The sequence below is a fragment of the Peromyscus leucopus genome, chromosome 6 (genome assembly GCF_004664715.2).
Source record: "Peromyscus leucopus breed LL Stock chromosome 6, UCI_PerLeu_2.1, whole genome shotgun sequence".
NCBI lineage: Eukaryota > Metazoa > Chordata > Mammalia > Rodentia > Cricetidae > Peromyscus > Peromyscus leucopus.
In genome coordinates, this window is record NC_051068.1 from 52,614,562 (window position 1) to 52,633,307 (window position 18,746).

General features: G+C 37.2%; 1 protein-coding gene across 7 annotated transcripts in view; it reads right to left on the minus strand.

Moving 5' to 3' along the window:
• Positions 1-18,746, minus strand: part of Zbbx (zinc finger B-box domain containing) — a 101,449-nt gene that overhangs the window by 81,446 nt on the left and 1,257 nt on the right. For 6 of the 7 annotated variants that reach the window (XM_028867194.2, XM_037206666.1, XM_037206665.1 and 3 more), the window contains exons 2-4: positions 11,274-11,393; positions 8,308-8,421; positions 4,652-4,742 (exon numbers count right to left, since the gene is read on the minus strand). In XM_028867194.2, the coding sequence (XP_028723027.1) occupies positions 4,652-4,742; positions 8,308-8,421; positions 11,274-11,341 (273 nt within the window). In that variant the 5' untranslated portion in view covers positions 11,342-11,393. Of the gene's footprint in view, positions 1-643; positions 1,285-4,651; positions 4,743-8,307; positions 8,422-11,273; positions 11,394-18,746 lie in introns of those variants that run through there. The other variant, XM_037206668.1, reaches the window with a different exon arrangement.

The window sequence follows — 18,746 nt, forward strand, 5'->3', positions numbered from 1 at the left end:
CAAGAATTTAATAAGCTAAAGGCACTGTCTCATTGCTGTGCCAGAAGGCATTGAACAAGAGCTTCTCAATTTGGTTTAATTGACTCTCCACCCTTAACATCTGAGCAGCTGGTGTAGAGTAAGCTGTGGTCAGTGGTCTCTCAGACACCACAAATACCTGCAACCAACCTGCAGTGCCTTCAATGATTTCTACCTCCTGAAATATTCCATCTCTGCTTACTATCTATATAACCTAAGGTTCCTTTCCATAAAATCCTGTGTAAAAACCCACTTAACAAATTGTACTTTGTATCCTAAAAGTGTTTCACCCCAAAGTTCTTACTAACTGAAACCCACTTTGGGGGTCAAAGCTTCTCTAAAATAATATCTACAGAAACTAGTTCATTTTTGAGGGTTTGGGTTTGTTGTTGTTTTCTTTTTCTTTCTTTTCTTTTAGGCAGGCTGATCTCCAACTCACTAGGTAGCCGAGGATGATCTTGAACTTATGATCCACTTGTTCCATTTCCCAAGTAATGGGTGCCATCATGTCATTTATGAGGTATTGAGAAGTAAAGCCGGGGCTTCCTGCATGCTAGGGAAGCACTCTATAGCTGAACCACTTTCCCAGACCCACTAGTTTCACTGTTCCGCTCCCTTTACTCACTGGCACAGAGGGGGGAAGATCTGCATCTTTTACCCAGGGTGCTGTTTCTCCACCATCACTCGGTCAGTTCACGTCCACTGAAGATCTGCACTGCCTACTTATTGTTTTTATCAAAGTCCGTTGGGTTCTTCTTCTACCCAAACATCAGAAATCTACTCCATATTTCTCTTCATCCCATTTCTGTTTAGTAACTCTACTTCAGTGCCCATTCATCTGACCTCCAGCACTGAAGATGCTCTTAAACTCAGGCAGCTGTGGACGTCTAAATGCCTCTACCTGCCCCACCATTGTGACCAAACCTTGCAGCTAGACATCATTCTAAATGGCCACACCTTCAAAATTCCAAACTTAGAGGTTCTCAGTGATAAATATGATCACTTCTCCTGCCACACTCAGCTCTCTCATTCTACCTACTATTGTGATGAAATAATGCTATAGGGTTTTCTGAAAACCCATGCTGAATAACCCCCAGGATCACACAGGCCTTCTTAGCAGTAAGTTCAGTCATTTACTGCTAAACCCCAGACGTGATTTCCACATCTGCTGCTCCAAACCTCCACTCTCAAGAATTGCATAGCCATCCTGTTTCCTGTCCTTCACCTTGGCAGGTGCTGTCACATTCAACTCCATGAGGATGTTGATGTCTCGTTACAGTTTTCTATACTACTGTACTGTATCACCTGTCAAATCGAATCTCTAGCATTTTTGTTTATTTACACCTATGTTATTTTTTTTTCCTGTTTTGCTTGCCAGAGCAAATGGGTTCTTCCTTCCCCAGTGAAGGTGTCTTTAAGGAACCACCTTCTCAAAGACCACAGCGTCAACCATTGGTACTTCTGTCATCCGCATCTTCAATGTCTCCCCTACCTCCTTCCCATTCCTCAACCTGTAACTGGCTGACTTGAGTCCGCCAAATTCCAAACAACTTAACTCTTCCTTGACCCCATCGAACCTTCATGTGTTCTTGCTCTCGTGTTCACTCCAGTAATTTGTGCTCATGTCTCCCATTCTCTCATTTTTAAATACTAGAAATATACTGTTGCATTGATATCATGGTGGCTCAATAATTAAACCCCAGCCTTTTGATATTCTCATTTCCATATATCGACATTGTAACAATTCAGAGTAGACATATATAGCATCTCTTACCTTGCTCAGAAGGCTAAACCTTACAAATGTCTTATGAATGCATAGCAGAGGATCACAGTGGTTGACTTACCTAAGACGGCCGAGATAGCTAAATGAGTGAGAATTTTAATTAAGGCTGATACAGAGCTTCTCGGCCTCAGCACAGCTAACACCAAGGGGTCCTACAGTGGACTGTATCAAGTTCAGCAGCAACCTGCAGCAAGTTCAGCCACAACCTTGGTCCTGACGTCTTCACGAAAATCAAATAGAAAACCTCTATTGACAGTAACAAGTGCACAAATCTTCAGACATTGCCAAGGGCCTCCGGAGAAACAAAACTGCCTCATTGAGAATCACTGCTCTAAAGTGAAGTTTCTTTAAGGTACAACACAGTGGATGGTGTTAGCATCTCCACGTGTTCGAAAAAGGCTTTCCTTGCTTTTAATCTTCTAAGGAATCCTAAGACTTTGGCTCCAGGCCTGCCCTTCCTTTATTGTCAGGATTTCCTCACTGGAAAACCAGAAGATTATTTCAGAACAGGGCTAACAGCCTGCACTCAGAATTGTGGTCCTCATGCTTGACATTGAGCGAATCAGTTTCTTTCTCTGATGTGAAATTACTTCATCTGTGAAACCACAATTAGAAACTGACTCTTGGGAGAGATAAAAAGTGCTTAGTGTTCTAAAATGCCAACTAAGATAAGCTCCTGGCTGGCATAAAATATGGAATATTAAATTCCGAGGGCTACCACACACCACACAAAGACTTTCCTTATGTTTTAGTCTTCACATCTCTCATTTATGTAAATTATTAGGGATACATTTTCTCAGCCTTACCTATCACATGAGAATTCAAGCAAAATCCTAAACTTGTGCCACAGACTTCTCTTCCTTCTTCCTTCAAGCTCTCTTACTCCGTAAAACCTGCACTTTCTATTGTGTGTTTGACTTCCTCTGTCTTTCCTTACTGTATTTCGGTTCAATGTTGTTCTTTACATTTCTCCTGTTTCCATTTTAGCTCAGATTCCTTTCATAGGACTTCTGTGGTCTTTTTACAGCCTTCTACTGCCTCTGCACCCCTGTAACCTTCTATGCTTCTGTGTCCACTGATCTCCAGAGCAGCAAGCACTCATAAGGAAAACACTTCACAATGGGACTGCGAAGTAGCAAAGAAACACCTATTTTTATTTTGGTTTATCTTTCTCTTCATTTCCATGGTTAATATTACAGTGTTTGTGCTATAAATTGGTATGCACATAAGTAAATTGAAATATATAGCAAATTCATGTTCGAAGTCTGTTCTTTTCTGCTGTATTTCATAATCAAATTGGGGTACACCCTACTTGCTTTATACTCTGTTAGTAACAAACAAATAGTTAGTTGGGAAAGAAAAACCAACATAAATCATTCTTGTAACCTTGAAGTCCTAGTGATCAAGCTCTGTAAGGGAAGAGAATCCCACTGAAGTGAAATGCATCCGGGTACGTGAGACTAGATTGAGAAGCATCTACCTCCTTCCCCAGTCTCTTGTATGGCAGATGCCTTCCACACTTCCCACTGCTGCCCTCTTTTATAATTATGATGTTTGTGGAAGCAAGGATTTTAATTTATTCTTCAAATATTTCCTTATATAAACTCATTAACTGAACTGTTATTTCTCAAATACACATATAAAAAATGTTTAATACTGACTTTTACTAAGAATATTTGATGTAATTTGTTTTCTCTATATTAGATGAGGACTCCCTTAAAAACAAGGAGCAAATCACTAAACGTCCAAAGGATGTTATAAATGCCATTACATTAAAAATCTGTGATCAAAAATTTGATGACCACAAGCATTTTTTGTTTTGTTTTGTTCTTTTCTTTTTAACTCAGGGTCTCACACCATCACTCAGGTTGGCCTCGACCTCATGGCAATCCCTCTGCTTCCACTTGAGTTCTGGGATTACAAGTGTGAGTTACCATGACGGGTCTCAGCCAAAATGCTTAACATATTTACAGTAACACCTGAAATGCAGCATAGGACAGCACTATGGAAAGATAATGACCAGTTAAAAGTGGCTTATAAATGTTTCACCCCAGAATGAAAGAAACCCAGCTCACAAAGGGGATGGCACTGTACAAAGAAATGCCTTTTCTGAAGCCAGAAAGTGCAGAAGTGCAGAGTAAGGTATTTGTTGGTGCCAAATGACCCAATGAAAGTTTAATGATAGGTATATAAAAATAAAACACTGTGCAAGTTAAAATTCACCAAGTCATGGATGTTGTACTAAAGAAATCCAGAGAAAAAGCTTCCCTTATATAATAACACCTAGCTGCTTGCAATCATAAACATGATGCAATGTTACATTTTATAACGTACAGTAATGATAAAGTAAATCTGTAACTTGAGAATTACCATGCAGATTTTTTCCCCTTGGACATCTTTATTAATGAGAGTAAGAGTGTATAAGTAATTATTATTCAAGCAGAATATAACAGTATTAAAGAAATAAATAATATGAAGTCAAGACTGAAGCCCATAACCTATTGTATCATATAATATTAGTGTCTAATGTAGAACTGTGTCATTGTATTTTATATCTTTTAAACCTCAAATGAATGGAAAAATTGTGTTTGGAATTCAGAGGAAGGCAGCATGTAAAATTTCTCCTGAAAGTAATTTTTGAAAACCTTCTGAAATGTTTAATTTTAAAAAAAAAATAACCTTCTGTATGGAAGGCAAAGCATATGTGAATAATGAAAGCCACACAGTAACCTGAAGACTGTAAACATAAAATGAAGTTACTAAAACAACAGCGGATCCTTGGGTATGAGAGAGAACACAAAACCTGAAAGCATGGTGCGTGTCCTCTTATTCAGAAAATGGCTTTCTTACCTTAATAGCATTCCCTTTACTTTGTGATGTTAGGTGTGACAGGTTACTCAATTTGCCCACACTTCCAGATTTCCAGTGATATCCACTTGACCTTCAATAGACATAAAAACAAAACCTAATTACTGCAAACATTCCTGTTGTATGAATCTTAAAAGTTCTTATTAATAAAATCAACCCCAAGGTCAGTTATTGGGGTCCATGCTGGTAGATCAGAGAGGACAGAACAAGCCACAGCTATCTCACCTTGCCAATTCCTCAGCTGGTCCTGTTTCCTCAGACTAGAAGCTTCTGTGTCCTCATCCCAATGACTCTCAGCTGAACTGCTGCTAGAAGCCTGAATGCTTAACCAGCCAAATGCTTAACCAGCCAAATGCTTCTAGTTTCTGGTCCTCACGCCTTATATACCTTTCTGCTTTCTACCACCACTCCCTGGGATTAAAGGCTGGCTTTCTGGGATTAAAGGTGTGTGTCACCATGCTTGGCTATTTCCAATGTGGCCTTGAACTCACAAAGATCCAGAGGGATTTCTATCTCTGGAATGCTAGGATTAAAGGTGTGAGTGCCACTATTTTCTAGCCTTTGTATTTAGTGGCTGTCTGTTCTCTGACCCCAGATAAATTTATTAGAGTACACAATATTTTGGGGAACACAATACCACCACACATTCCTCCTTTTAATGAAAACAAATATATTTCCCTATTTTCAGGAAATAGAAATTTGGGTGTGAGTATGATAAACCACCACAAACTGGGAATAAGGTGTCAACAGTGTCCTAGTTTATCACCAGTCTATCAGTTTTAATACCACTCCTCTGTATTTGTGACTTTTGTGTAGCTAGGACTGAAAGTGAAGTGTTCAAACACAGGTGAAGAATTCCACTGCTTGGCATTTACAGTGACTGACTTTTACTAATTTATAGAAATGTTTACAGATGGTCATGAAGTTTTTAAAACGAGGCATCCACAAATGAAAATGGAGAAAGAGAACAAATCAATATCTGCTAATATACAGCAGGTCTGCCCAGGGATGAATTTCCAAAGATTCCAAATGAGCTCCCACATTGGAAATAATAGATTACAAAGAAGGCAAGTTGGAATTTTAAAGTTTTCAGAGAGGGGTTCATTGAGCCCCACAAAAAGCAGTTTTGAGGGTATAAAACTAAAGAATCATATTTCGTTGAAAAACCTGCCCAATGTCACACAGATTTATTTATTAATAAACCCCAAACTGGAAATATGGGCCTCCCTTTTCCTGGTCAGTGGGTGACAAGTCTTTATTTTGTCTGTGACACTTACTATCTGTGAAACCTTAGGAGAGAATACTACTAGTCTTAAATCTCATTTAAGTTGAAGAATGCTCTAAAAGACCATTCAGAATGTTCCACAGCTAAAGAAAACTCTCTCTGATTTTCAAATGAAAATTATCATAATAAAAAAGAAAATTATCATGCATTGAAAAGGCCAAATCAGAACTGGTAAGGTAGTTCTGTCAGTGGGGCTATTAATTTACAAACATGAGAACTTGAGTTAATGCACAGAACCCAAGAAGAGAAAGGAGGGATTCTATGAGCATCAGGATCACGATGGGGAAACCTGCAGATGACCAAACCAAACTAGTGGGAACTCATGAAAGTTGAATCAATGGCTATGGGGCCTGCATGGGACTGGACTAGGCTCTCTGCATGGTGAGACAATTATGTAGCTTCATCTGCTTGGGGGGTCCCCTGGCAGTAGAATCAGAATCCATCCCTGGTGCATGAGCAGGCTTTTTGGAGCCCACTACCTGTGATGGGACACCTAGTGCAGCCTTGAGGCAGGGGGAAGGGCTTGGACTTGTCTCTACTGGATATGCCACCCCATGGGAGGACTCGCCTTCTTGGGGGGGGCAGTGGACAGTGGGTTGGGAGGGGGAGGCTGAGGGGTGGGAAGAATTGGTATGTAAAATGAATGAAAAAAATTTCTTAATTAAAAAAAAAAAAGTCAGGCACTGTATTCCCAATGCTAGGGAGGTGGAAACATGGAGACAGGTGGATCTCTGGGACTCTCTGGAGGCTTGGTGAGTTCCAGGTCAGTGTCTCAAAAGGAACAAGTGAGCCTCTCTTGAGAAATGATACCCAGGATTGTCTTCTGACTTCCGCATGGTCGAACACAAACAGATATGCACACACAAATATGTATCTAATCACACATACATATACCAACATTCACAAAAAAGTTAAAATAAAAACATCAGTTAGAGGGAAAGAAATGACTACTGATCATTAATATTAAAACAGCAAGACATATCTGGTCATCTGCAAGATAAACATTTGAAATGCCTTGATTAAATCAATGCTCTACTTATTAAGGAAAGTGTGTTTAGATTCCATGTAAATAGCTTAAATAATTGAACTCTAAAATGAGTATTGCTGAGACTTTAACAAATGTATTGGAATATTCATCAATGGATGAAATAGTTCATGGATATTCTATTTTGAAGACCAAAAAGAGATAAATTTAATATACAAAGATTATGATGACACTTAAAATAACCAAATACATATGAAATGTATAGTCTTATGCTTTGTAGGAGATTGTAAATGTCTGAAGCCCATTTATAAGAAAATTTACCCATGTTAAGTGCAATATAAAATAAGCATGCTTCTGAACTTAAAATGACAGAGAGAGGAATTTATCCAAAGATGCTATTGTATAAAGGCACAAGTACATGTTGAAGTGCACAGGTCCATGGTGTCATTTATTTTCACAAAATACTGAAAAGTTAAGCCAGTAAAAAACAGGATATTTCAATGTGCGCCCATGTGGCTAGAGCACTGACCAAAATATGATGATGTGAATTACTTTTCATAACTTATGAATTAATCCATTTATAAAGATACCAAACACACCCATATATTGCCACAAAGACTTGTACAAAGATGAGACATTTTCAAGAGAAAAGGATTTTAATCATTAAATGGTGCAAGGACTTGGACTGGTTGTGAACTTAGACTAAAAAAAAAAAACCATTTTTATCCTATAACTATCAGTTCCTCTTGATGCACATCAGATTTATTGGTTAGTGCTATAATAAAAAAATAAATTAGCACAAGACAATATGTAAGCATAATATTAAGGATATTTCACCAGCAAAATAAAATTGTCATCTATTATTTGCTGAAGGTGTTTTAAATATAGTTGCAGGTTTAAATAATTTGGATGTAGTGCAAGGACACATTTGCTCCCTGAAAAATTACACTACTCAGCAATGCCCAAAACATCAACTTGGTTTGCTGGTGTCTTGACTACAATTGTTTCATAAGTAATCAAGTTTTCATCGCTTGCCTGTGCATTCCAGGCCATAAGTCACTGGGGACCTTAACATAATAGGCAACTAGGAAAAGAAAAAAGCTAGTAAACTAGAGGAAACAGAAGCCCTGGTAATTTTAAAAAGAGTGTGCTTCATGTGACACAGAAAACAAAATTAAAGGGAATTTTATATTCCTTATTCCTCAAGAACAGTTCAAAGCCATCGGTCCACCAAGTGTTTTTACTAAAATAACAAAAGTTATACAAAACAGTTTTCATGTAATTCCATTAAATTAAAAGCATGTGTAAATCAGTATAATATTAGGGAAAATTGTGTTTATTCCAAAATTCCCTGGAGTCTTCACTTACTTAACTTCTTCCTTTCCCTTGTTCCATGTGGATTGGAATTCTCGCAACTTCTTTTCCATCTTCTGGTTCTCCAATTCTAGCTGAATTTTCTCCATTTGCAGTTCCTGAGCATTTCTGAAGATACATGATGTGAACAGTCATTTAGTAGAGCAAGCAAATAAACCCCGAGACAAACAAATTTTACAGAAACTTCTGCTCTTAAATTGTAGTTATTAGTAAGTCTTAAACAATGACTTAGTTCATTTGCTTTCTATGCACTTCTTGAAATTATATAAATATGTATATATATATATACACATATATATGTATATATATATATATATAATTTGTTGTTTTTTGTTTTTTGTTTTTTTTTCGACACAGGGTTTCTCTGTGTAGCTTTGGCGCCTATCCTGGATCTCGCTCTGTAGACCAGGCTGGCCTTGAACTCACAGAGATTCACCTGGCTCTGCCTCTTGAGTGCTGGGATTAAAGGCGTGTGCTGTCACCACCCAGCTTGAAGTATACTTTTTAAAAAATATTTGCGTGCTATCAATATTCTCTTTAAGTAATGTGTCTCTTCAAACCTAAAAGCGTAAAAACATTATTTGCTTTCTACAGGAGCCATGTTTCATATATGCACAAATATCTGTGACAAATATAAGAAAATGATTTTTACACTCCCCTTTACTATGTCACATAGTTCATAGCATAGTCGTTAAAACTGCCATCATTCATCCAATCATCCATTTAATGCAGAGATGGAGATCAAACCTGGAACCATGTACCTGCTAGGTAAGCAGTTTACCACTGAGTCATATCCTCAGCCCAAAACAATAGTTTTCTTTCTACACGAACTCATTCTGTTGAACCAGCAGCTTGAAACCTTCAATAAATATCTATCACTATTGAAAGACCCTAGCCCTTCAGGTTTACACCCCCAAGCCTCAGAAAAAGAGAAACTTCAAGCACCAGGGAATGAGAAACTAAAAATATAGTTCCAAGGGCAACCTGATTCAGCCATTGTTCAATCTCCCCTGTAACCATATAACAATGTAAAAAGATTTCTGTTAAGAGATGTGCTAAACTGTGACTGGAATAGTTGCAAGTGTTCCAGGAAGGACCACCGTGACCTGTGTGTAAACTCCACTCCCACCTTGATACCCCTTTTTGAGGTTTCAGGAAAAATGTACCTGTTGACGTAACTGTACCTCCTCTGTGATCGCTCTGTACCCAGACCATGATCTTGTGAAACGAAATTGTATGGGAATTGTAATCTTATGGCTTTTGTGGGTTTTTCCTTTAAAAACCCCCATGTGGCTGCAGTAAGATGCAACTCTTGATCTTGGGAGCAGAGGAGTCCTTCTGTACAGAAGCTTAATAAATCCTCCTGCTATTGCATCAACTGGACTGGAGTCTGGGCTCTTGGGGCGCCTACTCGAGACTGCCAGATTTGGGGTCCAACAACTATGTCATACATTTAAAAAAAACCCAAAAACTGTGAGTGAACATCAGAACCAATTTGTGTTTCTTCAGAAAAAAACTCCTATAATATTTTGTTGTAGAAGATTATCTACAAAAGATGTGTGTGTGTGTGTGTGTGTGTGTGTGTGTGTGTGTGCATATTTGTTTGTAGAAGGAGGCAAAGGTACGTACATGCACATCTATGTGCATGCATGTGGCTGGCTATCTTTTCTTAGGCACCACTCACATCTTTCTTTTTTCCTTATTTATTTATTATTTATTTATTGCCTTCCTTTTTCTGAAACGGAACCTCTCACTAAGCTGGAACTCACTAAGCAGACTCAACTGGCGGGTCAGAGAACCCCCCTAGGGATCTTCCCATCTCTGCTTTGCCCAGCACTGGGATTCTAAGCATGTAACACCACACCCATTTTTTATCACATGGCTTCTCAGTATTGAACTCAGATTTTCATTCTTGCATTGAGTCATCTCCATAGCCCTAAGAGATTTTTCTTCATAGTAGCTGAAGCTCCACCCTCCTATTAGACTTAGTTCCTGATTATTCTACAGCTAGAAGCCAAACCAAGTGTATAGATTTCATTACCTATTATGAATTTAAAACTTTTCTTCCTTCATTGTGAATATTATGACCTGACCCAAACTAAGGAATAATGGGATCAGAAAAGAGATTTAATGTACAGAGGTTATAAACCTTCACTAAAAAGCAAATGCACCAAGCTTTTGTCAACAGGTGGAAATGCTCTAAAGACACCAAATAAATATAGGACCGTTAATCTGAACTAGGAAACTCAGAATCTAGAATTTTAAAAGGGTGGCGTGTTCCCAGCACATCCTGGCTGACTCTTAGCAATATTTGAGAAGACTTCCAATGATACTAGGTGATCTCCAAGGGAAACTGTGAGCACATCACTTTAACACCCATGGAAAGTCACAAAATACTGAGGATGCTCAGAATCGATGCCCATGACACCAGAAGCATTTGGCTTTACAGGGATGGATTTCCAAGTCCATTTAGAACATTCTTGTCAGTTCCTAAAATGTTTTCAGCAGTGTCCATGCTCAAAGATCTCTGATCTTAATTGACCCTTTAATTTTATTTTCTTTTTATATTATTAACCTTCAATAATTAATGAATCCAACTTTCATTTATAACTTCACACATTTATAACTTTATTGTTAAAAAATAATTTTAGTCATAATTTTGAAAACTATTAGAAACCTTAAATTTACAAACTACATTATTAAAATGACATTATCATGAAAGTGACAAAATGACTTTATCATTTTAACAATGTAGTAGTTTATAAATTTAAGGTCCATAATATGAAAATAGCTTATAAATTTAAAGTCTGTAATATGAAAACACAGAAATATAAGAAAATAGAAATAAGGATTTGTAAAATTTGACTTTTACCATTCTCTTGTTTAAAAAGAAAAGAATAGTTTAATTTACAACATGTAGAAACTTTAACAACTATTTTACTTTAAAAATATGTACTTACTTATATTTTAGTTTTACAGAATTTCCAGGTTTCCCCCAGGGAATAACTACAAAATCTTTGGTGTTCATGATTATTTGTCTCTTAATGTTGTCTTAAGATTATCAGAGCTTCAGAAAAGTTCTGAAAAATAACAAAAAGAGTAACCCCAGAGTTAAAGCAGTTACGAATTCTAAACCACACACATAATTCAGGAAATCATCTTTGTTATTTTGCTTTGTTTGTGCGGTTCTAGAGATCTATGCTAGGGCTTTAGAAATGCTAAGCACATGCTTACTGAGCCATGAGCCCAACCCTCAGGAAAACTTTCAAAATCAAAATATTTAGGATGAGAAAGCTTCAAAGCCTGAACATCTAACACAAATATTTATGTATGTTAAATATGCAATGTTATATATACCATAAGACACATAAATATAACATTTGACAAAAACTGAAATTTGATGTCTATGTAAATAACAAACTAAGACAAGCATGATGGCAGACGTCTGAAATCGACTTCAAAGTCAGCCTGGAGTACATAGACATTCAAAATCAGCCTATGTCACATAGAAAGTCCCTGCATCTGAAAAAAAAGAAAATTGGAAAATATGTAATTAAAAGGAAAGAATCGAGTACTTTCAATAAATAAAACGTGTATTCTGGTTCTTTATATGGTTAAGAGGTTACAAAAAATTGAAAAAGTAATGTATTTCATAATGTATCTCATTTGGTCAAGAACAGAAGCCATATTTGACAATAGTACCTTAAATGCCATGGCTGTATTGTTGGGAGACATTGCAGTCTCCCCAGGGCCTAGCAGCTTATCTCAATAGCTCCTCAACATGGAACTCCCTCCCTTCAGCAAAGCTTCTGGCTCTCTACCTGCCCTTTTCTGGAGAATGTCCCTGGGCCTGGAGGACTGACCTTATCTAAAAGATGTCTCTAAAACCAGATGCCTGATTCATCTTTAGCTTGACCTTTGGCACAGATCCCTGCCAAGAAGACTCGTGCTAGGGGCTCTGATAGAGGATCCTACTGCCACATACTAAGCCTTAAGATAGGAGCCTGCCACTTAATGCACACTAGGGTTTGTCCCTACGCTCCCCAATCCTATATGTTCCTTTTACTCTGGAATAAAATGGAGCTAATTCACCGAAATCTGTCTCTGAGAGGGCTGTCTTCATTAGTGTTTATGGGCCACGAAAGCTTTCTCTTGACCCATCTGCCTCTTTCCCCTCTTGGCCTGGTGGCTAACAGGCCCGGAGGGAAAGAGGACCCCCACACTATATTAGTTTTCTATGATGTTTTCACAATAACCAACCACTTAAATATGCATTTGTTGAAATGCATAACCGTTTTTCACAATGCATAACTATTTATCAGATATTTAGTTCTATTTTAAAATAATAAACATGCTTAATATACTGAAAAGTAAAACTCCTTGAGCCACAGCTCAAATACCTTTTTTACATATATTATTATGTATCACAAAAATTAAGGTGTGTAATAATTACCTAAAGGTATTCTGATGTTTTTATATATATAAGAAACTTTAATGATACCCACTAAGTCTGGAAATTAGAATATTTCAAAAACAATTCTCCAATGAAAAATAAATAAAAAGATAGGTTTATTAACTCTGACCTAACCAGAAAAGCAAATAATTCAGTGCACACTGCTTTTTGAGTATCTCAAATACTCAGGGTTTTAAAATAACTTACTTTGTAATGCTGAACTACAAATTTATATGTACCACTACTATATTTCATATCAATAGAAATTGTTAATATTCAAGACTAACAATCTATCTCATAGAAGAAGTGCTTGCCTATCACACACAAAACTCTGGATTTGAGCCCAAACACGACATTTAACAGATGTGGTTGTGCACACACTTAGGAGGTAGAAGCAAGAAAATCAGAAGTTTAAGGTCATCAACAACTGTACAGTGAGTTTAAGGCCAGATAGTACTATCAGGTCCTATCTCAAAAAAATTAAAATTAAAATCGAATAAAACCCTAACTCTCAAGACCTCTTTTTAAAAACATCAAAGTTTTTAATGTTCTAAATGTCCAAACAATTTAATGCTATATGTCCAGGACCCCAGTAAATATATACTAAGACTCTGAAATATTCATGGCATTGGACTGAGAGGTAAGAAGAGTCAAGGCCTAAGGATATTTGTTTCTGAGCTCAAATGGCTTAAAATAAAAAGAGAGTATATAAACTTGCGTATAAAAGCCATATAATGAAGGAGAAATAATAAGGGTCATAAAACTTATAGAAATGATGCAGGAAAGAATTCAGGCTAACTAGCATTTAAGTGGAGTGTTGAAGCAGAAGGGCTTGTAGATCAGAACATCAGTTGAGTAACGATTCCGTACTATAAGGAAAGAAAATAAGCTCTTGAATGGGACTAATAACAAGTTCAGTTTGGATGATGAGCAGAGCATATGGAGAGAATAGAAGCCTGGGTACAGAGGGAGGCTGAAGCTTATGAGGGGACTGACTTTTGTTTTATCAGTGTCAGAAATCAAAACCAAGGATCTAGTTGTGTGAGACAACCGATGTTAACACTGAAAGTCAAGCCCAGCCCAGTCAGTAGTATCTGATGCCTAGTTCAAGCATGGAGAATTTAATCTTCAGTAAGGAAGAACTGGTGAAAATATTTGATAGAAACACGGAAGATAAATCTGGAAAGTTTGCTCTGAAAATTAAGGACAGCACCATTACATAAATTTCTATCCCCACTTGGAAATCTACATAATCAAATCAATTTGTCAGCTTCTTCCTCTGCTGACAAATCTCAATAGTATGACCACTCATTACAGTGATTTTGGAATGTCAATAGCATGACCACTCAACACAATGACTTTAGAAAGCTTCTCTTAAAACTGTCTACAGAGTCAGTCACGTATCCAAAAACCCCATATGTCTATTTGATTCTATCTCACTTTAAATAATGCTGCAGAGTCTGTGAGCTTCTATGGGCCCAGGTTAGTGGTTTCTATGGGTTCCCTTGTGATGACCTGGACCACTCCCCCCTCAGCTCACACAATCCTTCCTCCTCCTCTTCAACAGGATTTTCTGAGCTGGGCTCAGTGCTTAGCTGTGGATCTCTGCATCTGTTTCCATCAGTCACTGAATCAAAGCTCTCTGATGACAATTGGAGTAGTCACTAATCTGATTAGAGGAGATGGCCAGTTCAGGCTACCTATCCATTATTGCTAGGAGTCTTAGCAGGTTTGCCTTGCCCAGTCTTAATACAAGGGAGGAGCTAAGTCCTACCTCAACTTGATATGCCATGCTTTGTTGATACCTACAGGAGGCCTGCCAGCTTCTGAGCAGAAACAGAGGAGGAGTGGCTGGGGGGATAGGGTAGAGAGGAGTGGAGAGGAGGGAGGGGAAATGCAGTCAGGACACAAAATAAATGAGTAAATTTAATTAATATAAATAAATAAATAGTGAAAGAGAGTATTTGCAGACTAGCTGATTAGAGATCAGTGTGCAAGATATACAAGGAAATCCAACCACTCAAAAGCTAATAATTACATCTAATTTAAAAATGAGCAAGATCTGAATGGACATTCTGAAGAGAAGACATACAAATAGACAACAAATATATAAAGAACAGTCGCTAAATAGAAGAAAATAATTTGAATGTTTAAGTACAAAGATAAAAATCACAAAAATGCTGCATGTTATACAATATAGTTGGTGTGCCATAAGGTATGTTTATAACTTCAATGAACAAAAACTGTTCTAGCTGTTCCTCATGGCCCTTATCACACGAATTCTAACTATTCCTCATGGCCTCTATATACTGAAACTGCACTGACCAAAACAAAATGAACATGGTGTCTACCCCAGAGAGACTCTGCCCAGGGAAAACCCACAGAAGAATTACAATAGTGTGGAACTGTGGGACATTCTGACCAAAGAAAGCTTCTAGGATAGGCATCTGACTCACACTCAGACACCAAGTATTACCTCTCAAAGCTAAAGTAACTGTCATAGTATTTCAGGAATGAAAAACAAATACCTGCATTGCTTTGGGGTGGGGGAGAAATGCAGCATTTCCAAATGGAATGCTTGACTACTCTCCCACATGTAAGAAACAGCTCTGCAGAAAGTAGCTTTGTCTGTTTCTATCAAACACAGGCTACAAATCTACCTTTTCAATATCTCTAGGGGGCACTAGGGGATGACTGAGTCCATAAAGTATTCTCTGAGTAAGCATGAGCCCCTCCTTTCTGATCTTCAGTACCTATGGAAAAGACGGGCAGGTGTCTGTAAAGCCAATGCTGTGGCTCAGGATAGATCTGAGACAAGGGGATGCTGGAGTATCACTAGCCAGCTGCCTAAGCTACAAGTAACATCATGAGATGTTACTTCAGAAATAGGGTGGGAAATGATGAGAAAAATAAACAACCTGAGTGAGTGCATCTACACATTCATAACACACACACACACACACACACACACCACACACACACACATGAGAGAGAGAGAGAGACAGAGACAGAGAGACAGAGACAGAGAGACAGAGACAGACAGAGACAGACAGAGACAGAGACAGAGACACAGAGAGAGAGACAGAGACAGAGACAGAAATAGACGGGTAGGAATGGAATAAAACAGTTGTTTCAGAAATATTCCCAGACAGTAAGTCCATGTCCTCTTCTGATATTAATCAGGAAATCAAACTGCTGACCTCCTCTCTTCATTTGATAATTTCATAAAAATCTAAACTTTTGTAATTACCACCCAAAAGAGAACACAAGAGGATCCCCAGAGTTAATGTTTCAGGTTAATCAAAATAGTCTCTTGTCCGAATTTCCTTTGCACATTAGGATCTTTGTGTGGTAAGGCTTTCTATGCATGTGCATATGCAAGAAGTTTAACGTCCACACAAGGATTAATTCTGTCCATACAAAGGATGAAAGAAAAGTCTGTAAATCTCATTAGAATGAGATGATTCAGATTTACAGCTCTGATGATAATGTGATTTAACCAATAAGCAGTCTTATTCAGAGGGCACTTCACTTCACTGAATGCAGTTAGTGAGGCTTCTTTTCAATTAAATGTTTATCAAGTCAGGCACACAAGCCAATTTATTGTATGCATAAAAATGAAAAATTATAATGGTGAGTCATGCTAGTCTCTCTGTTTCTTTGGGTAAAGCCAAAGGAGGATTAGTCATCTTTCTCAAGACAATAAAGCTATAACAGTGTCTGAATCATAAATAGCAAAACAAAGCTTGAGGCACAAAATAAAATTACAGGATAAAAATAACTTCTTTTTTTCTAAGGTTTTTTTATTTGTGTATTTATTTTATATGTGTATGCATGTATGTATGTGTGAAGTGCTTACAAAAACCTGAAGAGGTCATCAGATATCTTAGACCAGAAGTTACAGGTGACTGTAAGCCACCCCACATCTACTTTATTTACCTGGTTTGGTTGTTTACATAATTTTCTGTCATTTAGATCAATATTCACTAACAAGAATGCATTCAATATGATATCACATTTACTATTACAGTTTGACATTGTTTCTACACATGTTCTGTTTTTAGGAAAGAAACCCAATCACTCTGTTGCCACAGAATGGAAGAAAGGAATGTACCTATGAAGCTAGGAAAAAGGGTGCTAGGAGGTGCCCCGAGTTTCCAGAGAACTTAGCACTGTTCTGTTGGTAGAATGAGAACTTTGAGAAACATCTGTCTTCAGCAGAATCATCCAGGCTTTTGAACTTGATAAATGATATTATAATCCAAAAAGTTAACAGTCAAGAAATGTGTTATTAAGATACAACAGAAACTCAAAAACTCATAATGGCTTAAGGAAGCTTACAATTTGGTATGATGCTCATAGCTATCCTTGGCTGTACATAGCCAGCAGATCATGAATGGACATACCCTGCCATAATTGAGAATGTTTGGTGGGTAAGTTGTTTCTTCTAATGACTCAGATAATCTGATATATATATATATATATATATATATATATATATATATATATGTGTGTGTGTGTGTGTGTGTGTGTGTGTGTGTGTGTGTGTGTGTGTATCCTAAAATTTAAAAGCTAACCATTAAGATTTTTTCTTTTTCTTTCTTTCTTTTTTTTTTTTTTACTTTAGGATGTATTTTTAAAGTTTGTAATCATTAGATTCTTTGGGGGAGAGTTAAACGTTTTTAGGTCATTAGGTAATACAGTACATGGAAATCCGAGATTCACGAAAGAAATGTTTAATAAAAATTAATTCAAGCCTTTGATACAGTTGTATCCATTCAGAATCTCTGATAGGACACAGCTGAGTGGTACTGAACAATACACATATAGCCCAATATTTCATGCTCTATGCCAATTTCTTTTTAAACAACTGGGAAGGTTTGTATTTAGTTATCCAAGTAAAATAAACTTTTAGGACACTTTCAAATTAAAAAATGATGAGAAAAAAATACTGAATTTAAGATACTTAACTCTTAAGTTAGACCTGATTCAAAGTCAAAAGACCCTTTTAAAAAATGAGGACCTTGTAGTCGTAAGCTCTTCTCTAGTTGCCTTTAAAAAATCTATTAAAATCACAGTGGGAAAGAATCTATAATTATTAATTCAATATCACATAAAAACTTTAGATGACTATAAGCAACAAAGACATTATTACATCTTTAAATTACCAAGCCCTTTAGTATGTGATCAGCTATATTTGGTCTCATAGAACCCACAGTCGCTCTGGTTTCCCATGGATGGTTTAGGCATTAGATCATTGAGCTTGGAAGATGGTGAAGGGACCAGAAGTGCTGGTTCTACTACTAGTCCTGTTGGCTGCTCCTGAGACTTCAACTCTAATTACAGTTCTATACACTCAACATCATTAAGTCAAATTAATAATCATCTAAATAAACCCAAGGTTTCGTTGGCTAATATTATTTCCTCTTTCCCAGTCACCACCCTTCACACAATAGAAGATTATATACTTTAAAATTTTATATCGAAAATACCTTTGGATACCTTTCTGGTGTCCAGTTGCTTCTCTTGCTTTCTAGGACCATCCAGATGGCTTGGCAGTTAGAAGCTCTTGCCAACTAGCCTAGAAGTCTAAATCCAAGTCTAGGAATCCATATGGAATGAGGTAACCTTCTCGGCACTCATCCTCTGACCCCTGTATGTAACACACACACACACACACACACACACACACACACACACACACACTGCAATAAAGATTGTAAAGGGTTCTCTATACATAATAAATATGACCCAAGTACTCTGCCTGACACTTAAGATTGAGATTTTCTATTAACCGTCACCTGTTTCCTAATTTCTTGTTCTGTTTTTCAATTATTCTATTCATTGAGCAATATGAAGACCAACTCTCTATTTCCTCCATCAAAAGAAAAAAAATCTTCTCCTTTGGAAACTGTGTATGAAGCTTGTTTACTTTTCTCTATTTTTTTTTTTGCATAATTGTGTAAGTAGGTGCTGTTTT